The sequence below is a fragment of the Gadus morhua genome, chromosome 3 (genome assembly GCF_902167405.1).
Source record: "Gadus morhua chromosome 3, gadMor3.0, whole genome shotgun sequence".
Classification (NCBI taxonomy): domain Eukaryota; kingdom Metazoa; phylum Chordata; class Actinopteri; order Gadiformes; family Gadidae; genus Gadus; species Gadus morhua.
Genome location: NC_044050.1, coordinates 9,143,671 through 9,171,206, shown reverse-complemented (window position 1 = coordinate 9,171,206; position 27,536 = coordinate 9,143,671). Strand labels below are relative to the sequence as shown.

The 27,536-nt window shown below is 47.1% G+C and overlaps 1 protein-coding gene across 13 annotated transcripts in view; it reads left to right on the top strand.

Moving 5' to 3' along the window:
* cacna1ab (calcium channel, voltage-dependent, P/Q type, alpha 1A subunit, b) overlaps positions 1 to 5,913 on the top strand; it is a gene marked incomplete at its 5' end in the record, with an annotated part of 63,461 nt that extends 57,548 nt beyond the window's left edge. For 12 of the 13 annotated variants that reach the window (XM_030351858.1, XM_030351857.1, XM_030351863.1 and 9 more), the window contains 1 exon segment: positions 1,769 to 5,913. In XM_030351858.1, the coding sequence (XP_030207718.1) occupies positions 1,769 to 2,518 (750 nt within the window). 13 annotated transcript variants of the gene reach the window in all.
* Between the last annotated feature and the right edge of the window lie 21,623 nt (positions 5,914 to 27,536).

Sequence of the window (27,536 nt, the reverse complement as noted above, 5' to 3'; positions counted from 1 at the left end):
ACATATCTTAACATATGGACGTTGCCGTAACCTATGGACTTTATCGTAACCTTGAGAAACGTATTAACTGTATAGACCTTAGGGGTGGGAATCTCTTGGAATCTCACGATTTGTTTCTATTCCGATTATGAGGTCAACGATTCGATTCTGAAGCGATTATTGATGCATCTCGATGCAACAATTTTTTTTATGTACATTTCCATGCGTGATTTTCAAACATATATATATACATCTGGGTTTGCTACTCAGAGTTTGCTAATCACTTCCTACTTTTGTGATGATCAATATAGAAATCAACAGATTAATTAACTTATCTAATATTTCATACAAGAGAAAGCTTTTGTCACAAATATGACTTTCTATGAACAATGCAATAATCAATGCAGCTTGCATTATAACACAATACGGAGGCAGGCAAAAAATAGGTTTCAGTTTTATTTTCTTTCTAATCTTTCTTTTCTATGTCATTAAAGGAAAAGCTGCTCTTGAATTAGAAGGAGTTCTTGTGTCTGGCAGTGAGTTTGCGCGCATGCTATGCGTAGGCTGAATCGCAATCATGTCAAGACAAATCAGATTGGCCAATACACACTGAAGATAAATTCAATAATTTTAAAATTACAAAAATGATCCCTCTCTGGCGAACAGAATGTGGCAGCAGGCAAATTCCGATTATTAATTTATCGAGACAGAATCGTTTTATCGAGAATCGCGATGCATCGAATAGTCGATTATTTTTCCCACCCCTATATCCTCACCTTTAAAACCTTACCTTAGCCTGTTTGATTTTGATCTTTACCTATATAGACGTACCCTAGCCAAGAACCTGGAGAAAGGGTGGTTGTTTACCGTGCATGTCTCTAGAATCATGGATGGCAACCAGCTGTCACATTGGTGGTCTAGTGTGTAGTTGCTCTTCCACTGTCAACTCTTATTTGTGAATGAAAACATTTTGGATAACTCTGCAACAGAGGACCGAAAATAATACAAGTATTATTTAGGAATTATTATTGGGAATATTCAGTTTCCTTGGTGCCTGTGTATAAACTCTAAAGAGATATTTTCAGAGGACACAACTTATTGTCTTTTGTTCAAAGTTACCACGGTGCTAATTGCAGCTTACATTCATCGTGAAGATTATGGCCACACTGGAAAGTTATCATCATTATATGTGTCTTTATAAGTCTGCAGTGCAGTGACTATATTAACCAATCACTGCAGTGCAATAACTGTATCAACCAATCACTGCAGTGCATTAACTGTAATAACAAATCAGTGGAACCCTCTAAGTTCCTACTTAATGCTGCTTTAAAATCACCTACTTATTGATTTCAATTTCTCCTTTTGTTTTATGCCTTTTCTTTTGTCACTTGTCTATTTTCCCATGTGACCTTTGGCTTTTCTATGTCAATTCTTTGCCTCATTGCCATGTTTCTGAATGGTTATCAATGGTGTTTATCTCTCTCTCTCTCTCTCTCTCTCTCTCTCTCTCTCTCTCTCTCTCTCTCTCTCTTTCTCTCTCTCTCTCTCTCTCTCTCTCTCTCTCTCTCTCTCTCTCTCTCTCTCTCTCTCTCTCTCTCTCTCTCTCTCCCTCTCTCTCTCTCTCTCTCTCTCTCTCTCTCTCTCTCTCTCTCTCTCTCTCTCTCTCTCTCTCTCTCTCTATGTCTACCTGTCTATCTTTGGTGCCTCTGCTGTTTGCTGGTGTGTGTTGCGTGTGTGTGTGTGGTTGTGTTGTTGTTGTTTTGATCTTCTTGTTTACATGTTGCTGTAGGGCAGTAGTTCCGTAAGCGCCAGCCCGGTCCCCTCCACCTCGGGGACCAGCACGCCACGCCGTGGCCGCCGCCAGCTGCCGCAGACCCCCGCAGTGCCCAGGCCTCACGTCAACTACTCCCCGGCCGTCCGCAAGCCCGCCTACGGGGCCCCGGGCCCCGGGGGCCGCCTGCGCTCACCGTCCCCCCGCCACTTCTCCCCGCCCGACCATGAGCGGGCCTACCACCACCGGCCGGCGTCCTGCCACACCTCTCCCCACGGCTCGCCGCACCACGGCGGCGGCAGCGGCGCGGGGGGCTCCACCTCCATGCAAGGCTCGCCGCGCTCCACGCGTCACCAGTCGCCCCGCTCGCCGCGCCACGGCTCCCCGCGCTCCCCCCACCGGGGCCGCTGGAGCGGGCCCCCGCCCGGGGACGGCCCCGAGGGGGACGGACCCTTCTACGAGCGGGACTACGAGTACGAGCGCCACCACGAGCCCCCCGCCTACGAGCAGAGCCTGTCCCATGGCAACCCGCACCCCCGCTCCCCCAGGACTGCCCGCCATGGGCCCCCGCCGCCCCCGGCCCCCCACCCCCACCCGCACCCCCGCCGGGTCCCCAACGGCTACCGCTCGTCCTCCACCTCGCCGCACCGCCGGGGCCCTCCGGGGGGGGCGGCCCCGCACCCTCACCACCGGCCCCCGCACGCCCGCGGGCCCCCTAGGGGCCCCCACGAACCCTACAGCGAGACGGACGAGGACGACTGGTGCTAGCGACCGCCGGGACGGAGGGTTGAGGAGTGGGGGGGGGGGGAGGAGGAGGAGGGAGGAGGAGAGACTGGAACACACACTGGGAGGGGGGGCTTTGGGGTCCAGACTGCTTACAGGAAGTAGGCGGGGCGACGAGGGGGTGAGTGTGGGAGACTCTTAAAAAAAAATACTAATAAAACGGCTCGCTGACCAAAGAGCGACACACTGAACCCCCCCCTCCCCCAGCTCCCCTGCAACCCACCCCCCGCCTGCAGATGTCCGCCGCAGAACTGCACTACCCAGAATCCTCTGCGGGGCCAGCAAGACCAGGGTTCAGTGGAGCGAGCGCCCGGAAGTGAATCAGACAGGTGTGCACCAGGTCGGGGGGGAGGGGGGTCCGCATCCCAGGTGGAGCATGTTGTTGGCTCGTTAGAGGCTCACACGCCCAGGGATGGCAGGGACTCGACCTCAGTGGCCTGTCTCCGTCCCCTCGCTTCGGCAGTGTTGTTCCTTGCCCCGCCCCCCCCCCCCCCCCCCCCCCCCCCCCCGCTCCCGCCCTCGTAGGCATAGGAGGAGGAGGGGTCTAAGGCTTGCTCTCCGCTTCCAGAGAAGGGAAACGACGACGACAAGAAGAAACAAACGACTAGAAGCCAGGGACCCTTCCCTTACATGCCAAGCTATGCCTCCAGGAAACCACTTGACTTGAACCCTGAAGACGAGAGCGACACCTTACTAGGAGGAGCAGAACCACTTCAACTTGTTCTCCTTCCTAAGGGACAGAACCAGGAAGCTCCGCCTACACTGCAAAAACCAGCCAATCCCAGTGTTGGCTGATACTTGATGAGTTTTATCATCTCTGTTTACTGTTATAGACTCAATTAATGCTGACGGCACTGGTTTGACACCACTTCCTCTGTGGTGATGTGGTGGTGGTGGTGGTAATGTAACAAGGGGCACTGTGTGACCTCACTTCCTATTTCCTGTGTGCTGGGGAGTGGGTTCTTTGGGGGGAGGAGGGGGGGGGCGCGTTGTCGTTTTTTCTCCCCAGGGGTGTGTGGGAGGAGTTTAATTGGACGCTATGGATGAAATGGCAGGAAATGATATCACACAGTGGTAATGGGCGGAGGAGTGGAAGGTATTTCTTCAGTATTTCTTCTATCGGTTACTTCTTGTTCGGGACATTAGAGCTTGATTCTTTTCTTTGCATTCGCTCAGCCTCCTTTCGATATTTTTCTCAGAGTCCAAAAACTTGATGGAAACCTGCATGACTGATTGATTAAATACATACTAGAGAGGCAGTTTAACTGGTGTGAGCGGGACCTGGTTTATTAAGGAAACCCTTCCATTTAGGTCCATCCAAGAAGTTCTCTTTCCTCCTGCTCTCTCTCTATCTCACTCGTCCTCACTCGCTCTCTTTCGAACACGCACGACAATGGGCGGCCATTTTGAGAGTCTTGTGCAACGTGGATGCTGCTAGCGTTGCTAAGCTATAGCTAAACCTTTGGTCATGCATGGTTAGGAACAAGAGAGAGAGAGAGAGAAAGAGTGAGAGTGGTAAAAAAAGAGAGAGACTTATGAGGAATGGACCTTTTTTTCCACACCGGATTTAATTCTTGTTAACGATGATAGTCTTATGAAAAATGCTATAAATGTCAATGAAAAAATGATTACAATGATGATGATGAAGATGATGACGATGAATGATTTGTAGAACTGTTACTGTAACACTGTTGTTTAATTTGGAGTTCGGTAATGCTATGCCCATCTTGTTTTTTATCAACGATACCCCCCTCCCCCCCCCCCCCCAACTCTCAGACCACCCACCGGGTACATACACAGCAGTCTACTGTAAGTTATCTGAGGGACATCCTGCTGTTGCTGGGGTCTCTTTAGTGAACAAAGAATTTCAGGACGTTCATGGCTTATTAGATGTTTTTTGGGTGGAGAGTGAATCTCGGCGACACGAACCGGAAAATATCTGCTGAAGTCTGCCTTTACCTTCTGGGAAAGTCTGTTGTTGTTTAATTGCTTTGTCGTTGTTGTTGTCGTTATCGTTGTTGTTGTTTTCCTTGGGTTCCCTCCTGCTGGCGTTGTCAGTGCAGTATTATAGTGTGTTAACAGTATTGAGGTGCTGTTGCCATCTCTGGCCACCAGAGGGACGTCATCCACACATACAACCCATCCGTCTGTTTTTTACACATCTTGAGTGGCAACCCTCCCTTAAACATGGCACGTCGCACTACCGTTCTTTTCGTATTCTTTTGGTTTTGGGTTTTATTATGTTGTGTCCCCCTTTCGGTGGGTGTCTAAAGTGTGTCTGCAGTAGTCGACAACAAACACACAGGGACTGTGCCAAAGTTGCACGAACCGCCCTAAACCCCCCTCCCCAACCCCACCTCATGGACCCCAAACCCCGCCCCCACTGTCAAATAACCCGCCAACCGGTGCCGCCCACTTCCCCCCTCAGCTCAGGATGACCACCCAGAGAACAGGCGGAAGTGAGGTCGCTCCACCGGAGGAAACCGCCGGTTGCCACTGGCGACGCCTTTTTGCCAGAACTCCTTGGAAATGTCTGCCTTCCTCCCCCTCTCTCTCACTCTCTTCCCCGCTCTCTCCTTTCGTCTCTCTCCGTTTATTTTTTACCTCACTCAGTCCATCTGCTGTGACATCGCTGCTCTCAACGTAGCAGGAAGGAACAGAAAGGAGTTGTCATCCTTGCGGTCATGGCGACAGATTATATGTAGATTATATATAGATTATATATAGAGCAAATGTAGAGAGGACAAACGAAACTCTAGATTTAATTTCAGAAGTAGACATAGTATATAGATAAGAAATATGATAATATAATACAGATATTCAGATAGGAGATATTTTGCCTTCTGTTAAAAAGTACAATCTTAACACACATGCGTACACACACACTCGATTTCCTACACACACACACAAACACACACGTAGCCCCAAACCACAAGCACTGACTCTATGCAGAGACTCTATGGGGAGAAAGGATGTACACCAGATGAGAATAACTCATCTCTACCCAGAAGAAATGATTATAAAACGATTATGACGCTCAAACACTCAAACACACATCCAGCCAGCCCCTGACCCCACCGTAACACCACAATTTGCCGCAGTCTTAGCTTATTGTTAGCTAAATAAACACGCGGTGCAACTGGTATCTGTCTTTCAAACCCTCTTCAGTATACATGGTTATCTATCTATAGATTTGGTTATCAATCTATTCATTTTAGTAATCAATCTTTTTATTCATTTGTATATTAATCTATTGATTGGGTTTTCAATCTATTGATTCATTGGGTTACTAATCTATTCATTTATTTGGTGATTAATCTATTCATTTGGTTATTAATTTAGTGATTTATTTATTTGCATATTTATTTGTTCATGATTCGTTACAGTATTTATTATATTGATATTATATATATATATATATATATATATATATATATATATATATATCTTCTAATTTGTTTATTGATCTGTTAAACTGGGCCGATTTACAGAGCCGCAGTGCCTTCTGTATCCAAGTCATACGTATGACCCCTGCAGACCACGACCCCGCGACCCCACGCCCCTGCGACCCCGGCCCCTCGAACCCCCAATCCTCCCCTGATTAGGAAGTAAAGATCGACCACGCCACGCCTTAAGACAGTCCTACTGGCTTTCACACAAACACGGAGACAGGACTAATCTTTTGTGTTGATTTTTAATTTTGGAATAAAAAGCCAAGAGACTAAAAGTTGACTTTAGAGGCAGAAGTCAACGTCAGGCTGCGGTGTCGCACTCCTTGGTCCCCACATTCAGCTAGAACTCAGATTGTGTTTCTTTTCTAGAAGTTCTCCCTCCGAAAAGACGAACTAACAAACAAACAAAAAAAAACTTTGTCTTTTAATCCTTTGAGTGGTTTCTTTGAGAATTTTCAAATCTTGAACCACGTTGTATGCTACCAAGTAACTCTCTGTACTACAAACACAACGACAACACACAAGTTGGAACGGCTGGAACACTGAATGCTGCAAGCTAACCTTAGCCTTCCACTTTACCTCTCCATTAGCATAGCATGAAGCTGTCTGCTGTCCGGCGTGGAGATAGCCTGGGTCCCGTGGAGAGAGACAGAGAGAGAGAGAGACAGAGAGAGGTTCACCAAGGTGAAAAGCTGTTTGCTCACTTCTCAGGTCAATCTAGTGCTAGCTAGTTAGATAGATAACCGTAGAAGAGCGACCGCTGACAATGCTAGGAGCTTAACTGAGTTATTGTATGGTTTTACCTGGCATAGCCATTCAGTCAGACGTTGTAATGTCGACACCCCCCACCCACCCCCCTTCCTTCCTCCCCCCTCCCCTCTCCTCTCCTCCCTCTTCAAAGCCGTACATTACAGACGCTGGCTCCCCTCCGCGTCCTCATGCACAGCCCACTATAGCTCTGATAACCAGTTGCACCCGGCCGCTCATGGGTTCAACGCGCCACAGGGGAAACCCTCCTCCATTTTGGCTCTCCACTCGACCACATGCTTCGTCCAGAATTGTAACCGCAGATCCAAAATGGTCGACACACAACACTGCCCTCTGTCCGACCGCATGTTGTGTGCGTGCTTCCCAACAACAAAACAAAAACCCCATCCTTACCAAAACAATCTTTTATAATTTGGGTGTTTTCTATTCAACGCTGTTGTTGATTTTGTTGTTTTCATCGGGTGTTTGGGCACTGTGCAGGGGGGTTGCAAGTCATATTTATTTTTTTGTTTTTATTTCATCCGAGCGTTCCACTCAATGTTTTTTTTGTATTTGCTTCATCCTTGTTACTCCTCCATCACACTCTCTCATTCAGAGCTTGTGGTCCTCATTCCCACACACAACCCACAGTTTATCAAACACACACAAGCACACACACAGACACACAAGCCAAGTGTGTGTCTCGGTACACCAATAAGGGCTCTCTTTAGAAAAAAAGGCGATCTTAAACCTAAAGTGTCAATGTTTTGAGAGACCAAGGCACGTGGAGTCTCACTGTACAGTAGTGCTGATGTAGCGGCGTCCCCACGCTGCCCCGCCCCCGCTTCACAGGCGGGGAGGTGTGCATGCTTGAGTCAGGTTAGGGGGGGTGGTTGGGGGTGGTCGTGGTGGTTTCGGCAGCGGAGATTGAGGTTAGGGGTTGGGGGAGAACGCCACCCAGAGGGGGGGAGGGGGCGGTGAGTGCGGAGGAAAGAGAGAGATCGTTCACCTGATTGCTGTTCGTGGTAGTGGTCCGTAGTGGTCGATACGGGGTCATGGAAGGTGGGGGCTGTAGTCTTTTAGTCGTAGCTCGAGTCTAATAGTATTAATAGTGGTTATGTCACGAGTTGCGGAATAATCTAAACACATAGACACACACACACAATCTCACGATGGCACTGGACATCACCCCACCCACCCACATGACACCAACTCTCTCCCCCATCACCACAACACCCACCCCCAGCTCCATGTTGGTGTTCAGGGGCCATTTGGGTTGTTGACCTCCATATCCATGCATCATGACTCACCTTTGGAATGGAGGGTGCCACCCATGGGAGCTACTGGGAAGGATGGGGGTTATACTGGCTGAACAGACATGGCCCTGTGTGTGTGTGTGTGTGTGTGTGTGTGTGTGTGTGTGTGTGTGTGTGTGTGTGTGTGTGTGTGTGTGTGTGTGTGTGTGTGTGTGTGTGTGTGTGTGTGTGCATGCGCTGCAACAGGTAACCTTCAGTGCCTTGCGTTGTCGTGGAAACGCCACCTCCACCGGAGATCGGTAGCGCAACACACTCCCCGCGCCGCCATACGCTCTTAATCGTTGCCATCGCGGTCGCCATGGTTACTTCACCTCATACCACTGCCATCCAATCAGCTGCCTGCCCACTTCCTTTTCTGAATCCAGATCATCGCAGGGTGTGTGTGTGTGTGTGCGTGTGTGTGTGTGTGCATGTGTCCGTGTGTGTCATCAAATCTTGCCACTGTATGTTCTTCATCTCTGTAAGCTCTTCTGTACATACATATTCTATAAAGATCCTGGGGGATCAAATCCAAACCTTCATCTGCCCTGGTGGTTTTTCTGTGCTGTGCATCTCCTTGCTGCATCAATGCCTTCATTCTGGTCTGCCTTGGTCTGCTCCAGCTTTGTTAATCATCTTAATGGTTTTGCTTTCAAGTTTTTTGTCTCGATGGAAGGTTGAATTTATCTCTCACCAGCTTTGTTGTTGGAAGGAGACTAAATCCACCTGGTAACACAATTTCTTGCACAGTCTCTCACCCTATCTCCATCTCTCTCAGTTTTTCATCCTCTCTCTTTCTCTTTCTATTTCTCTTTTTCTTGCTCTGTTCCTCTCTCTTACTCAATCTCTATCTCTCTCTCGCTCCATTGCCTGTAATTCCATTCATGAACGCAAGGTGGCGGGATCCAGCTTTGTTTGAGACGTGATATAACATTCATCACCACTGGCAGCATCTGCATTGTGTGTTGTTTGTTTGTGTGTGTATGAGTGTGTGTGTGTGTGTGTGTGTGTGTGTGTGTGTGTGTGTGTGTGTTTGTGTATGTGTGTGTGTGCGTGTGTGTGTGCAAAACTAAAATACTCAAATCCACTTTGCAAGCTTTATAAAGTGACTCACGTGGAAGAGAGTGAAAGAGTCCCAAGCTGTCGCCATAGCAACCCTCATAGGCCCTTCTCCGTCGTGCTCTCCATTCCAACCAGAAAACCATTCCACCGCCTCATGTGAAGAACAACAACAAGTTGCTTCAGAAACACCTCTACCGAGAATCACCTTTTCGGGGAACCCTTTAGCTGCGGGCCTGCATCCTGCATCCAAAACACCTGGAGGTGTGCTAACCACTGTCTCAGGTAACAGGGGAGGAGTGTCGGCAGATGTTGTTGAGTGAAACGCGAGCATTCTCAGTTGGTTCCTTTTGAGGATAACGTTTGTTATTTGCCATACCTGGGTTTCAACTCTGGTGTTTGTTGTCATGGTGAACTCTGCATTGAACAACCAACAGTGTGAGATGCACAGACAATAACAGAGACCCCCCCCACACCCCCAGGCCTCCGATGCCACCCCACCCCGAGGCGTTCTTTGAAGCAACTTCTGGGCTCCATCCATCCATCGCACCATCCATCGGCATGTCAACCATTGGAATCCAACCCTTGAACAAACTCACCAGTGCCACAGTAGAAAACCATACAGTATTCATTTAGCAAGTTTTTTTGGGGGGGGGGAAAGAGATAAAAAATAAAATAACATAAATGGCAATTTAGGATAAAAGAAGTATTTAATTACAAGATTTGCATGTGCAATGTGCATGCCACTATGTGGGATACCAAGTCAACTTCAGGAATTAAAAAAAAAGAATATAAAGAAAAAAGTATATATATGTAAAAATATATATAGATAGATGTTTTTAAGAGCAATGTGTTTCTTTTTTCTTCTATTTTTAAAAACAAAAAACCTAAAAAACCTTGACCAAAAAAAAAAAAGATCCTGAGAAAAAAAAAACGGAAATGACTTTGGTGATGAAAATCAAAGAATGTTTGTTTGTTATATTGCCAGTTACTTCACTCGGGGCAGGGGTGATGGTGGGTGTGTGGGGTGGGGGGGGGGTGGGACATGAATAGATGACTCAAATGTTACAAAAAAATGAAAAATGTAATAAAAAAAACGGGAGAGATGAAACTTTTCCGTGACGAAAAAACAATCCCAGAGAGTATCAAGCTGCCTGAATCTGAACCTGGTGACGTTATCCCTGTTATTCTGGATATGAAACCTCTCCCCAATTCCCCTCTCTCTCTCTCTCTCTCTCTCTCTCTCTCTCTCTCTCTCTCTCTCTCTCTCTCTCTCTCTCTCTCTCTCTCTCTCTCTCTCTCGCTCTCTCTTTCTCGCTGTCTCTATCTCCGTTTTTTTCTGACTCTATCTCTTGCTCTGTCTGTCTTTCTCTGTCTATGCTGTTTCTACCAGTGCATTTTGTAATTTCAAACAGAACTCTTCCTAACGAACCTGAATAAACCAGAGAATGCATTCTACCCCCTTTGTCTCATTCTTTTGCACCCTCTGTCTCTCTCCCTCATACACACACACCATACACACGCACCCTAAATAAATCTGCAACAGGGGTTTACAGTAAACGGGTCCAAGGTCAACGGTAGGGGCATGGGCGCAGACACACATACACTTCAGACACACACACACCATACAAACACACATGATAATAAATAAACCACTCACAAACACCCTCATTGCACAGGGGCACCGATAAACAATAACCATAAACTTCACACACATGCACATGCACACACATTCACACCAACAGCACACACCCCTCGAACACACAAGCACTGCACCAACTCACACACAACCATAACCATAAATACACAAAAATGCTCACATACACACCAAGAAGAACACACATGCACCAACACACACACTTTACCCATAAGAAAAGGATAAATAAACCATGACGTACAGAAAAAACTCAGTGATGACAGAAAACTGTACGTGCAGTCTTTTCATTCGGAAGCCATAACACCTCATACATCGACCGCATTTGAAACCAGGGCGCATCGCTGCATTGTTTGCATCAGGTCAAGGAAAGAGAGAAAGAAAATGATTCGAATTTGGTCGAATGCATCTTCAAGAGAGAGGGAACAGAGTATAAAGCAAAACTAATTAATAATGAAAGAATGAATAAAAGTGGGGCATTATGTATGACATAAATCGGTGGTGGTTCTGTTCAATTCAATTCAATTCAATTTTATTTGTATAGCCCTTAATCACCATTACAGTCTCAAAGGGCTTAACAGGCCAAATATTTGTGACACCCCCCTTTACCCATGCCCCCACACGGGCAAGAAAAAACTCCCTTGAATCAGCAAGGAAGAAATCTTGAGAAGAAACGCAGTGTAGGGGATCCCTTCTTCCAGGGATGGTCAGGAGTGCAATGGGTGCCACAATTGACATACAGGTAAATACATGCACATCATATTAAAATGGTGATGGGGTTCTAGCCGGTTATCCATGAGGAGAGTCCAGGCATCCAGTCCAGCACCCGCAGCACGCTACAACTGACAGAATAGTGAATTAGAACGGAAAAGTACATAGTGGGAATGTATAATGTAATAAGAAAAGCACAAGCAAACAGAGTAGTCTTCACTTCGCATCAGTTGTTTTCACACTCCAAATGCAAGATTGCAGAGGTGCGTTTTGAGCTTCCCTTTGAATAGCTCCACAGAGTCAGCTTCCCTGATCGCTGATGGCAGCCTATTCCATAAAAAAGGGGCTCGATAGGCAAACGCTCTCTGTCCAGCCGATTTCTTTTTAACCTTCGGCAGTGAAAGAAGGCTAGCTCCCGAAGACCGGAGGGACCGAGAAGGACTATAAGGAATGATCAGGTCCTTCAGGTACGATGGAGATAATCCATGCAAGGCTTTATAGGTTAACAATAGCACCTTAAAGTCTGATCTGAAAGTTATTGGTAGCCAGTGTAGAGAGGCGAGAATAGGTGTAATATGATCAAACTTTCTCGTTCTGGTCAGCAGTCTAGCTGCCGCATTGTGTACCAGCTGTAGACTTTTTGTGGTAGAGTTCGGTAATCCCGAGAACAATGCATTGCAATAGTCCAGTCTTGACGAAACAAATGCATGAATCAGTGTCTCTGCATCCACTGCAGATAACATTGGTCTGATTCTTGCAATGTTTCTCAGATGGAAAAAGGCAATTCTAGTTATACTTCTTATATGTTGGTCGAAGCATAGTTGAGGGTCAAACAGGACACCAAGGTTTTTGACGGATGCACTCTGTGGGATGGCAAAGCCATCCAACCACAGAGAGACATCCTCAAACTTTTCCCGGTCCCGCTTCGAGCCGATAATCATCAGCTCTGTCTTCCCAGTATTAAGCTGTAGGAAGTTTTGTGACATCCAGCCCTTCACAGCAGCTAGACAGGACTCAACCCTTTGAATCTGGCCCGAGAATCTACAGGAATGTAGAGCTCGGTGTCATCCGCATAGCAATGGAAACTAATTCCGAAGCCGCGGATAACGTCACCCAGGGGAAGCATATAAATTGCAAAAAGTAATGGACCAAGAACTGACCCTTGTGGTACGCCAAAGCGCAATTTACCGCGCTTTGATTCTGCACCCACATGAAGCACAAATTGGGTTCTATCGGTGAGGTACGATTCAAGCCAACCAAGAGCCGTACCCCCGAAACCAACATAGTGTTCAAGACGGTGAAGAAGAGTGCTGTGGTCGATCGTATCAAACGCAGCGCTCAGATCCAACAGCACAAGCATTGTGCTTGTATTTTTATCCAAAGCTAAAAGGATGTCATTTACAACTCTTGTAATAGCAGTTTCAGTTGAGTGGAAATTCCTGAACCCCGACTGGAAAGGTTCGAAGAGATTATTCCTCGTCAGATAATCAACAATTTGCTTCGCTACAATCCTTTCCTGTACCTTGGACAGGAAGGGCAGATTCGATATAGGCCGATAGTTCCTGATTAGTTCAGGATCTAGCACAGGCTTTTTGAGTAGCGGTTTTAACACCGCAGCCTTGAAATTGGAGGGAACAATTCCTGTTGAAAACGAAAGATTCATAAGCGAGAGGATAACAGGCCCCACCGTTGGAAGAAGTTCCTTAGGAACCCTGGAAGGGAGAGGATCCAACATACAAGTTGTTGGCTTTGAGGCCTTTATCACCCTTTCAAGTTCCACCAAAGAAATTGCCTTAAACTCCAAAAGAGTTGCGTAAGAGTTCACCATCCTACTTGGGAGAACCCCATCCTGCCCCACAGGATGTGTAGGATTAGCCGCACGGCAAGCATCAATTTCCTCTCTAATTGATTGAATCTTATTCTCAAAGAAATCCATGAATTCACCTGCCACGATCGAGGAGCCTACGGTCTGATTCTGTTTCTGAGTGAGACTCCTCACCGTGTCAAAAAGAAACTTATTGATTATTTCTATTCAAATTAATGATACTAGAATAGTAGGCGTTCCTGGAAATAGTCAGCGCACCCTTATAGGTGATCAGACTATTATGCCATGCAAGATGAAAGACCTCAAGTTTAGCCGAGCGCCATTTACGTTCAAGGATCCTGCAGTTTCGCTTCAAAATGCGCGTTTCTGCATTAAACCAAGGAGCTGGTTTTTTCAATGTTCGTTTTTTAGTTACGTGCGGAGCAACTGAATCAATGGCAACAGACAAGGCAATGTTGAGGTCATCAGTAAGACACTCCACAGAACCACTATAGTTACAGAGAGGTGCAAGTGAACCAGATAACTTATCTGCCATAGCTGTAATGGTTGCAGGTGTGATGCGGTGACAGCTGAAAGTAGCTTGCTGATCGTCGCAGGGGCAGGATACCACCACCTGGAAAGTGAGCAAAAAATGGTCTGAGGTGTAGGAAGAGACCACTAGCTGTGAAATGTCTACACCGCGGGTCAGAACGAGATCCAGCGTGTTTCCACCGATGTGGGTTGGGTGCTGGACGAGCTGTTTGAAGCCAAGCGTATCTGTAATGGACAGAAAAGCCCTTGTGAGGGCATCAGACGGGTTATTCACGTGAATGTTGAAATCCCCAATAAATAAAACATTGTCTGAGTATGTAGCCAGATCAGCTGCAAAGTCAGAAAACTCATCAAGAAAAACTGAATACGGTCCTGGGGGACGGTATACTACAGCTAAAACAAAAGAGTCTGGAACTCGTTTTGCTTCTCTGGGAGCTGAGGTGCAGAGCGCTAGCACCTCAAAGGATCTGAAAATATATCTATTCTTTGGCTTTAAATTAAGCTTAGAATTAGATATCAGGGCTACTCCACCACCTTTCTTAACTTCTCTAGATACTTGGGTGCTAACGTAATGGGGTGGAGTAGCTTCGTTTAGGGCTAGAAACTCATCTGGTTTTAACCAGGTTTCACAAAGCCCCAGTATGTCGATCTTTTTATCAATAATTAGATCATGGACCAAGAGCGCCTTCGATGAAAGCGACCTTATGTTCATGAACCCTATTCTGAGTGCTTCCTTTTTATTATTTTCAGAGGGAGTCCGGTTAACACTCAGCTTTGAAGCGGTCAAGGGAATACCGCGGTTTCAACATACTGGCTGTGGCCCTCGTCTGCGGGTTTTACACCTCGAGACAGCGCGAGGCCGCACCACCGTACATATAGGTACAGAGTTATTTTCAGAGGGAGTCTGGTTAACACTCAGCTCTGAGGCGATCAGTGGGATTGCCAGAGTTGGACATACTGGTCGCAGCCCTCGCCTGCGGGTTTTACACCTCGAGACAGAGCGGGGCCGCACCACCGTACATATAGGTACAGTGTTAATTTCAGGGGGAGTCCGGTTAGTTGTTAGTATTTGATTTGACGTGCGGTTTATCATGCGATTTGCCATGCGATTTTGCACGCCTGTACTAGGTACAGCGTTAATTTCAGAGGGAGTGTGGTTAACACTCCCTCTGAAATTAACACTGAGCTCTGTCATGCATTTAACATGCGATTTTGCACGACTGTACATATAGGTACAGCGTTAATTTCATGCGATGCGTCATGCATCATGCGATTTACCATGCGATTTGACATGCCGTTTGACATGCCGTTTGATATGCCGTTTGACATGCAGTTTTGCACCACCGTACATATAGGTACAGCGTTAGTTACAGAGGGAGTCCGGTTAACACTCAGCTCTGAAACAATTGGTGCAATAGATCCAGGTTCAGCTAACCCATCTGCTGTTCTAGACTCTGTTCTAGACTCTGCAACGTAGACTATCATGTTGCTAGCAGGTTTACTAAACTCCTGCAGCCCAGCGTGCTGTGAGTGGATGAGTCACGCCTGACTAAGACATCTATCTATGTTTTTTGACATAATTGAGGCACCTAACCCAGTAGGGTGTAGGCCGTCTCTCATGAGCACACCAGGGCAACCCCACAGGGAGGGCCAGTTATCTATGAAACCAAAGCCGTGCTCAGAGCTATAATGGGCCAGCCAGCAATTTAGAGACAATAGTCTACTATAACGCTCATCATTACCCTTATCGGGTAGAGGGCCAGAGAGAATTAATCGATGCCGACACATCTTTCTGGCGAAGTCACAAAGCCTAGCTATGTTGCTTTTTGTGACCTCAGTTTGTCTTGTCCTGGCATCGTTGGTGCCGACATGAACTACAATGTTGTCGAAACTAGTGTCGGTGTTTGGTGCATCTAATCTAACTCCGTATGAGGTCTGACCGCATGTCAGCACCCTAAGTTTAGCTTCAATGTCGGGAGCCCTGGCCCCAGGTAGGCAAATAACTGTCGCTGGCGAGTGTAGCCTAACTTTACGTGTAACAGAGTCACCTATGACTAGCGTTTCTACCCCCGAAAAAGACTTGCGAGGCAGGGTACTGACCGCAACCTGCCTCGCAAGTGGTGCTGCCGACAGGATTGCCTTGACGGAGTCACTGCTAACGATAGCGTTAGCTCCACGAGTCCGCCTGGCGGGTCTCTTCTCTATACTTTCTGGAGTATCTGTTTTCTCTACGCTCGCTACCCTTTCATCCTCTAGCTGACAGATACGTCTCTCTAACAGAGCTATCTTATCCATGAGAAAGGCAAAGCAAGAACAACCGCAATCCATTCTTACCGTGGTTGATGCAGACGGAGCTCCGGCGAGGAAACAGCGAATACAGAACAGAGTATGCAGAACAGGTCACAGATATAAATACCGAAAAATAGATGCAAACCGAGATAGCAGGTCGACGCTAAGCGTCCTGCTAACCAAACCAAACAAACCAAACCAAGCCGGCTACCCGGAAGTTGCGTCTGCGGCGTCACACGGCTGCGTCTGCGGCGTCACACTGCAGCCTTCGGGTCAGCCTGTGGAGAGCCTGTGGAGAGAGAGCACAGTGCAAACCCTCGGATACAGAGACACTGTTAAAACCCTCGGCTACAGAGACACTGTTAAAACCCTCGGCTACAGAGACACTGTTAAAACCCTCGGCTACAGAGACACTGTTAAAACCCTCGGATACAGAGACACTGTTAAAACCCTCGGATACAGAGACACTGTTAAAACCCTCGGCTACAGAGACACTGTTAAAACCCTCGGCTACAGAGACACTGTTAAAACCCTCGGATACAGAGACACTGTTAAAACCCTCGGCTACAGAGACGCTGTTAAAACCCTCGGATACAGAGACGCTGTTAAAACCCTCGGCTACAGAGACGCTGTTAAAACCCTCGGATACAGAGACACTGTTAAAACCCTCGGATACAGAGACACTGTTAAAACCCTCGGCTACAGAGACACTGTTAAAACCCTCGGCTACAGAGACACTGTTAAAACCCTCGGATACAGAGACACTGTTAAAACCCTCGGATACAGAGACACTGTTAAAACCCTCGGATACAGAGACACAATAAAAAACAACCACAACTAGACAATCATTTAGCTCCAGCTGGTATCGCTGCAGCTGTGGCTGTGAGAAGAGATGAGTGAGTGTGTTTAGCGGTTTTCGCGATTTTGCGGAAAATGTATATAGGCGCAAATGGGCGTGGCCTATGCCAAAAGATGCAGCAGACTCCAGTGAATCTGTCGGTATGACGTTCCCCTTCCTCGGTTAAGTAGAGCTGTTATTTCACTTTCATAACTGCACTCTCTTCCTCTGTTTATGTGATGCGGTCAGCTTTTGGCTCATTGTGACATAACGTCGTAGCGTGTCACAACTGGATGCAAGCTGGTCCAGTTAGCACATTGGCATGTGTCATGGTCTGCTCCTGTTTTTCCCATTCACCTGCCTGCCAAGCTGATCTCACCTAATTAGCTCAACCACCTTCATCTGTGCTCCGATATCAATCCTCTCTCTCTACTCAGGCCCCGTTTACATGAAGGGAAAACGCAGATATTTTCACGCGGTTTGGCCTCTCATTTACACGAAAACACAGTTTTTGTCACAGAAAACGATAATTTCTAAAAATTCCGGCCAAAGTGGAAATTTCTGAAAACGGCGGTTATGTGTTTTCGTGTCAACGGGGAGAAACAGGATTTTAGGTTCTGAAACGTCACATTATGCGCCAGGAAATGCTTAACGTCATATGAGCGCCCTATGTTTACAGTTTGTTTGTTACAGGAAGACGCTCGTGTTATTCGTTGTTGTTTTAATCTTGAGGATTCTGATTGGCTTGCATGACTTTATCCTTCTCCCTACAATGCCGCCCATAGGTTTGGCATAGTTATAATGGCGCTCGACAGCGTATTTATGCGTTTTGATGTAAACAACAACTTTTTTGAATACGATGTTGTGTGCACAATGTTATTTTTGAAAACGGAGGGGGGAAAATATTTGTTTCTATAAATACCCTGCTACGTATAAACGTGGCCTTAGTCTCTGCCAGATTGTCCCTCGTTACTCACAGAGCTTTCCGGCAACTCTAGAACTGTTTCTCCGACGCTGATCCTGCCTGTTCGAACCCTCGCCTGTCTGACCACCCGCCTGTTGTCGAGTCCCTGCCGTCCTGTCTGCTCCCCTGTTTCCGATTCCTCGCCTGCCTGCCTGCCATCCTGATACCGACACCTCGCCTGCCCGACTAACCGCCCGCCGACGGCACCCCCAGTCTACCTGATTGCCTGCCGGTCCCCGAACTCATGCATGTCCCCGTTTACTCTGCCTGCCTGATCCAGATCATCTGAGCAATCAATAAACCTTTGGACTGCCCTGTCACCATTGTCAGTCGGTGCACTTGGGTTCTGCCTACCCCCCCCCCGTTACAGCACGATCTGGCCAAGATGGGCCCAGCCCAGGCTCACAACCGGATCTCCTGAGTAGAGTGCCCTTCACCAGGTGATGGCCGCTGCCACGGCACAGAATCAGCGGGACCTGGCGCATGTCCGTAGGTATTGCCGAACGCCCAAGTAGGCGCCGCCGCTCCACCTCTCGTCCCTTCGCCCTGTGAGCCCAATGTGGGGATACCCGAGCGTTATGATGGCGTCCCTACCACTTGTAATGCATTCTTGTGCAACACCCCACACGAAGAGCTGAGGGGGAGGCGGAACGGGAGGAGCCAGAGGGCTCTCCTGGAAGGGCTTGACTCTGGAGACGTGAACCGATAAAAAAGGTTGATTGTTCAGACTACATTAATGAATGAATGCCCTTAAATAGGACTACTTTAATGCCTTTGTATATGTTATGTTCGTTTCCCTGGTTAAAGGGACATTATCACCCCCTATCGCCTGTAATATCCTACAGATAGATGGGTTACTGTGATTGGTCAGATGACACCTCATTTGCATATGTGAAGGGTGAGGCGCGAGATGTATCGTTTTGTGTGGCACAAGGAAATGGACGCTCAAATAAAGTACCCGTCATGTTAAATCGCTCCCGTCATTTAACAGCTACAACATAAGAATATTACATGGTGTCAGAGTTATTAAGAACTCAACGCTTACCATTCAGTCGGGATGCATTCCTCTGGTGTTCAGAGCCCAACTTTGGACTGGGAATCTGCTAATTTACCGGAGTCGTGGAGAAGGTTCAAGCAGCATGTGAAGCTAATGTTCACCGGCCCACTGAAAGCCGTGAGCGAGGAGGATAAATGCAGTTACCTTCTACTGTGGGTCGGAGACAAAGGTCGGGACATTTTTAACACTTGGACACTCACGGAAGATCAGGCTAAATTGTTGGAGACGTACTACGTCAAGTTTGAGGAATATGTGACCCCAAAAGTGAACCCCATTTTTGCAAGATACAAGTTTCAAGAAAGAATGCAAGGCTCTGGCGAGCCATTTGAGCAATTCGTCACGGATTTGAAGTTGCTGGTCAAGGACTGTGGCTATGCTGACTCGGACCAGATGGTTAGGGACCGGATAGTTTTCGCAACGAACTCTCATAAGGTACGTGAGAAACTACTCAGTCATGGAGCTACGCTAGATCTGATCAAAGCAATAGACATTGCACGCTCGCATGAGCTAGCCCAGGGACAAATGAAAGCCATGAACAGTCGAGCACCAGCTAACGTTGATAGCCACGACATACACGCTGTGGGCCGCGCCAAGATGCACAGAGAGGCGCCAAAATACAGCGCTAACTACAGTCAAGGGGGGAAATATTCAAGCAGTGGAGACAGAGCCAGACCACATGGCAAAACGTGTGGGAATTGTGGAAGAGAACAACACAGTGACCGTCAGGACTGCCCAGCTAGGGGCCGACAATGCAACAAGTGCAAACGTTTTGATCATTTCGCCCAGGTATGCAGATCTCAGCAGCAACGCAGGGCCAAGCCAGTGCATGCAGTAGAGGGCGCTAACGCCCAAGACAGCGATACAGACGAACAGGAGACACTATACATTGACACAATTTCAAAAGGCACAGACAATGATGTGGCCATTGCTGAGATGGAAATTGGACAGAAAAATCACAAAGTCAAATTCAAGTTAGATACCGGTGCCCAAGTCAACATAATCCCAGCTCAAAGATTTCACAAACTGTTTAGCAAGGCAGACATGAAGCCCACAACCCGCCGCCTCACAGGATATGGTGGTGAGCCACTTGATGTAAAAGGGACATGCAACCTAAGCTTTAAATACAAAGGAACTGCTATGACACTGGAGTTCTACATAGTCACCACCAAAGCTCCACCTGTATTAGGACTGAGAGCATGTATTGATATGGACCTCATTAAACTAGTTTTGTCTGTAAATGCAACTCAAACAGAAGGCTGTGATGTGAGGGAGGAATTTGCAGATGTGTTCCAGGGCGTTGGACAGTTCCCAGGTGAATGCAGCATACGCCTGGACCCCACAGCCACACCCGTCGTGTGCCCACCACGGAGAATCCCGTTCACCCTCCGCAGCCGCCTGAAGGACGAGCTCGATGAGATGGAAGGGGCCGAAATCATCGCGAAAGTGACCGAGCCTACAGACTGGGTGAATGCACTGGTGGTAGTAGAGAAGCCACATACAGGTAAACTGAGAGTATGCCTAGATCCCCGCGAGCTAAACAAAGCTATAAAAAGACCTCACTACCCACTCCCCACTCTGGAGGATGTCACCCCAAGACTGGCAGGCGCACAGTTTTTCAGCGTCATGGACGCAAGGTCAGGCTATTGGGCCATTAAACTAACCGAGGATTCATCCATGCTTACGACGTTCAACACTGTGTTCGGCCGATACAGGTTCCTCCGCCTTCCTTTCGGCATCGTATCAGCCCAGGATGAGTTTCAGAGAAAAATAGACGAGACGTATGAGGGCCTGAAAGGCGTCGTTGCAATAGTTGACGATATCCTGGTCTACGGGCGAACCAGAGAGGAACACGACGCTAACCTGCGGGCCATGCTGGAGAGGACCAGAGAGAGAGGTGTACGGCTCAACCCCGAGAAGAGCAGGATCTGCGTCACAGAGGTCAAATACTTTGGACACAGGATCACACGAGAAGGTATCAAGCCAGACCCTGACAAGGTGAAAGCTGTAAAAGAGATGGAGCCACCCCAGAACAAAGCCGAACTGGAGACCATTATGGGGATGGTGAACTACCTGGCTCGATTTGCCCCAAGTCTGTCTGAAATAAACGCACCCCTCCGCCAGTTACTGAAGCAAAGCAGCGAATTTGTGTGGGATGAAACACACAACTCCGCCTTCCAGCAAATGAAGGACCTCATCACACGGGAGCCAGGACCTGTGCTCACCTACTTTGACCCAAGCAAGGAGCTGAGGCTCCAGGTCGACGCGTCTAAAAGTGGTTTGGGGGCTGTGCTCCTGCAAGAAGAAAAGCCTGTCGCCTACGCTTCAAAATCACTCACAGCCACAGAAGAAAACTATGCTCAAATTGAGAAGGAACTGTTCGCTGTTCTCTTTGGATGTAAGCGTTTTCACCAGTATGTCTACGGGCGCCAGGTTGTCGTCGAGTCCGATCACAAGCTGTTGGAATCAATTATGAGAAAGCCCCTCGCAGCGGCCCCACCACGCTTACAACGGATGATCCTGCAGCTGCAGAAGTATGACATCACCATCATCCACCGCCCAGGTAAACACATCCCTGTCGCAGACACACTCTCCAGGAAGTCATTAGCCTGCAACGACCACACTCTGAGTGAGGGCATGGATACGCAAGTCCACACGGTTATCAGCAACCTCCCTGTGAGCGACAGAAAGCTTACAGACATCAGAACAGCCACTGAACAGGATCCTCAGCTCACCATGCTGAAAGAGTCTGTACTGTCTGGGTGGCCTAAAACCAGGAAGAAATGCTCACCCACCACTGCCGAATACTGGAACCACAGGGATGAAATATCAGAGATGGACGGAATCCTATTCAAAGGGGAAAAGATCAAAGTCCCACACTCTCTCCGAGCCAGCATGCTTACAGCAATACACACTCCGCACCTAGGCATGGAAAAGAGCAAACTACGAGCGAGAGACATCCTTTTCTGGCCAGGAATGGGGAGAGAAATAGAGGCCATGGTGGAAAAGTGCACCATCTGCCTGCAACACAGGAAGTCAAACCCAAAAGAGCCAATGCTATCTCATGAAATCCCCGACAGACCATGGCAGGTCATTGCAACTGACCTGTTTGCATGGAATGGAGAAGACTATGTTGTATCGGTGTATTACTACAGCAGGTACTTCGAGATCAAGAGGCTGTATTCCACTACTTCATCAGCGGTAATCCGAAAACTGAAAGCCATGTTCTCCCGTAATGGCATCCCCGAGAAGGTGATCTCGGATAGTGGCCCACAATACAACTCACAGGACTTTAAGAACTTTGCAAACACATGGGATTTCAAACACACAACGACAAGCCCACACTACCCCCAAAGCAATGGGCTCGCAGAAAAAACTGTCCAGACAGCCAAGATTATACTGGACAAGGCACGGGCAGAAAAGAAGGACCCGTACCTCAGCCTACTGGAATACCGGAACACTCCAGTGGACGGTTTCAAATCACCGGCCCTGCTGCTCAACAGCCGCAGGCTTAGATCCATCCTTCCTACCACAGCAACGCAACTACAACCCCAGGTCATCAGCCCAACCGCTGCCAGAAGGAGGCGGGAACACATTCAACACCAGCAACGCCGGTACTACAACCGGAGCGCCAGGCCGCTGTCGACTCTGCAGGCTGGGGACAATATACGTTACCGGCAGGATAATGGACTGTGGAGACCTGCAACCATCATGCAACCGGCACATACTGACAGATCGTACCACATCAGCACTAGTGAGGGTCAGACCTACCGCCGCAACCGCCGCCACCTCCTACCGACCAAGGAACTTACACCAGAACACACCGCTGAAGTGAGTGACAGGTCTGATACTCCTGCGCCAGAACACACAGCTGTAATGAATGACAGGCCAGACACTCCGGTGTCTGAGAACCTACCTACGGACACCACTAACACTGGGGGCCTTGCCAGTGATGGGCCAGCGCCATATGCCCACACTAGGTCTGGGCGTCTGGTGAAGCCGAGACAAGTGATGGACCTGTGATATTAAAGTGTAGCGTTTAAAAAAAAAAAAAAAAAAAAAAGGAAACATGTATGTAAAGTGAACACTGAAGTTACCTGTTGATAACCTACCTGTTGATAACCTACCTTTTACTTATAGGATATGTCTGAAAAGCTTACTTACCTGTTATTACCTCTGGTATTTGTTTATGAGCCACTGTTAGGCGTGTTAGTTATGTTCATTGTTTATTACAAAAGAAGGGAGATGTAATATCCTACAGATAGATGGGTTACTGTGATTGGTCAGATGACACCTCATTTGCATATGTGAAGGGTGAGGCGCGAGATGTATGGTTTTGTGTGGCACAAGGAAATGGACGCTCGAATAAAGTACCCGTCATGTTAAATCGGTCCCGTCATTTAACAGCTACAACATAAGAATATTACATCGCCTATTGATAATTACTTCAGGGAGGACATCCCTCCCCCAGTCTCCATTGACTCCCATTAATTTCCCCGAAAGTGGCGGCGGCCGGTGAATAAAATGGGGTTCTATGGGAAAGAGGAGGAAAGTCCTCCTCTGAGTGGGTGTGACTAGCTTAGGGATCTGGATCTCGCCTACGTCTATTCACGAATAGGCTGACGCCATGGTTGCGCTATGAACCAATAAGCAGTAGTCCTGGCTGTGGAGCAGCCCGGAGGGATGGCTTATCCCCTTTAGTCTATGCTACGAGAACAAACGAACCCGCTCAGTCGAATGCCTCGTTTCCACCGTATGGTGCGCTATCGTTCGTTGCGGTACTGTGCGGCTCTGTTCACTTATATTGACGTTTCCGTAGCCCGCGGCCGGGCAGGGCTGCCTGCGGAACCCGCGGCCGGGCAGGGCTTGCCGCTGACCACGGCTTAGCTGCGGAGCCCGCGAGGAGGGTTGACTGGATCGATAAATGAAGTCCCTCAATCGCCTTAACACCATGACCAACATTCTGAAACATCCATTAACATCCACATTTGCCTCAAACAATGTTAGGCTTGCAGCCCATGTAAATAGGACTAGTTGTGAAATAAGGTTCTTGTTCTTTTAATTGTTTGTTACTCTGACCGTCCTGTTTGATATTGTGGAAAGGATGTTGGTGAATGATTCAGAGCATGATGCATTTTAAATGGCATACTTTTGGTATTGTGTCTTTATTTTTCTTAAAACGATTATAGCTGAAAATAAACATAGCCAATTACAACCAATAGCATGAGTCATTGAGGGCAATAATAGGCCAAATGATAGGCCCAGATTCTTTTATTTTGTTTTACAAATCAAGAGTAGGCCTGATTTGACTAATTGGCTTTGCATCCTTTCATTCTGCCCTTGTAGTCCAATACATGCTGCCCACCCGCTTTCAAAGTACAATGCTGCCACTGGTGGAATTCTATCAATTCACATAATTATCCCATCCTGCTATTTTGTAGTTCAGCAAAACACCCTGAAACAACTTGAGTGTCACATACTTATGCCACAATAGGCCGCCACTGATATATATATAGATATATATATATATATATATATATATATATATATATATATATATATATATATATATATATATATATATATATATATATATATATAGATATAGATATAGATATAGATATATATATATATATAGATATATAGATATAGATATAGACAGGGTGCGATTTGCCGGTGGGGATGGTGGGGATTATCCCCCCCCTGTTTTACACGTCCTACCCTCTGCTGAATTATTTTTATCCTCGGTGGGGATAAAAATTATCCCCCCCACCCAAAGTATTTTCACCATTACATCGTAATAATAACAACCAAAATACACAGGGTCCGTCTTCATTTTGATTGTGCTGTGATTTTGATATACCGGGAGCGAGTCAGAGGCGTCGCGCGTGAGCGCAGGCTGGATGACAACGGGATAATCTCTGCCGCCGCCGCTCTAAATCCATCAAACTGGCCATCTGATGAAGACGAGCGCATCCTCTACGGCGATGAAAAACTTCTCGCCATACACAAAACTCTTGCTGTTGAGGCCGCAACCAGTCCCATACTCCTGAAGGAGTTCGATGAGTTTAAATGTCACGGTGTCACAGGAGAGAGCATGCGCAAAGTTCTCACCGCTGTCTCCACGCTCCTAGTGTCCACAGCCGAGTGTGAAAGAGGTTTCAGCGCCATGAACCACATTCTTACAGATGGCAGAAACAGAATGAATGTGTCCACACTGCACAATCTGCTTTTCATCTCTGTAAATGCACCAGATGTTGCTTCCTTCCCGGCCCGCAGATTTGCAGAGATGTGGTTGAAGCAGGGTCACCACGCTGCTATCGATCCGCCAACAGGAAAGCAAAAAAAAGAGGCTGAAGTGCGTCATCAGAGCGGACTGTTTTCGTAGTCTGACCTAATAGTCTACCCGATTAACCCATAAAAAAAAAAAAAAACGTCTTGACAGCACATTGTGGTATTTCATATTTTCTGTTGAACTGATATCGGGAAAAAAAAAATATTTTTTTTTATTTGGCACATTTAAAAACAATATTAGCTATGAGAAAATATTTCTGCAAATGCAGTGGTTAAGTTCACGTTCAAAATAGGCCTACCGCCTACGTTATGAAGCCTAAGTGTAAGGTTTAGATACACAAGGTCACAAGATCAACTGTTTTCATAAGTTTTCACACTGTTGTGTGGTTATTTTTCCTGAATAAAATGTCTCTCAAAATTATCCCCCCCTCTGGTTTTTTCACAAATCGCACCCTGGATATAGATATAGATAGATATAGATATAGATATTTATATATATATATATATATACATACGTAGATAATTGGGGGTCGAGTTTTAATTCTTACATATATTATTACAATAACATTACAAATATCATCTAAGCAAGGTTAAGACTGGTTTCTATTCCATGTTCAGAACTAATTCTATACTATTTTTAATATTATGGAACACTGTGGACGGATGTGCTTTGGTGACGACTGCACTGCTTACCACAGCTGGGCTGGGTTCAAACTCATTCGGATACGATTGCATCACTTCCTGTGTTCACTGGCCATGCTGCCTTGGCACATGCTCGATCATTAGTCTCTCTCTCTCTCTCTCTCTCTCTCTCTCTCTCTCTCTCTCTCTCTCTCTCTCTCTCTCTCTCTCTCTCTCTCTCTCTCTCTCTCTCTCTCTCTCTCTCTCTCTCTCTCTCTCTCACTCACTCTCCCTCTCACTCTCTGTCTCTGTCTCTTTCTCTCACACTTACTCATACTCACTCACACACACACACACACACACACACACACACACACACACACACACAAACAGAATGACAGCGTCTTACTCATCACCGCAAACATTTAGTCAGCAACTGGCTGAGTGAAACATGCAGAGACATACAGATAGAGAATAGAGAGAGAGAGAGAGAGAGAGAGAGAGAGAGAGAGAGAGAGAGAGAGAGAGAGAGAGAGAGAGAGAGAGAGAGAGAGAGAGAGAGAGAGAGAGAGAACGAGAGAACGAGAGAGAACGATAGAGAGAGAGGCACACACAGACACACACACACACACATACAGACAGTGTTTAGGTCATGTGTTGAATGCTCATTGGCATGTGATCATCAACTTGATGATCCACACAAACACACACAAACACACACACACACAAAATACACCATACACCACACTTCCGTTTTGCTCCATCTCAATCTTCAGTTCTAGTGAGAAACCACACAGACATACACACACACACATATATATATATATATATATGTATACATATATATATAAATATGTGTGTGTGTGTGTGTGTGTGTGTGTGTGTGTGTGTGTGTGTGTGTGTGTGTGTGTGTGTGTGTGTGTGTGTGTGTCTATGTGGTTTCGCACTAGAACTGATCCATATATAAATATATATACACATACACACTGTACAGAGACACGTTGCTGTGGTGGTGATGCAAGGAGACGTCAAAGATGTTCCCCACTGTTGCTTCTATTTTTAGCTGTTGATGTGAGTGCCCACGTCACTGCTCCCCCACTGCTCCCCCAGCCCCAACCCCACCAGCATCCTTTTCCTCTTGCTGCACCCTAGACACTGTGACGGCTGTAGAGACATCTAGACTAAACCCCCACACTCACCACCCTGATCATCAATGTATATGTATAGCAGTACCATTGTTTTTTTAAAACAGGTTGATAGATAGATAGATAGATAGATAGATAGATAGATAGATAGATAGATAGATAGATAGATAGATAGAGAGAGAGAGAGAGAGAGAGAGAGAGAGAGAGAGAGAGAGAGAGAGAGAGAGAGAGAGAGAGAGAGAGAGAGAGAGAGATGGACGGACGGACGGACGGACGGACGGACGGACGGACGGACGGACGGACGGACGGACGGACGGACGGACGGACGGACGGACAGACAGACAGACAGACAGACAGATCTTCTGCTGCTTCATGAGGGTTCAGTATCAAAGCACTGCAAATTACGCTTTGGCGTACCACAAGGGTCGGTCCTTGCTCCATTACTTTTTGCAATCTACATGCTTCCCTTAGGCGACGCTATCCGCAGCTTCGGAATTAGTTTCCACTGCTACGCAGAAGACACC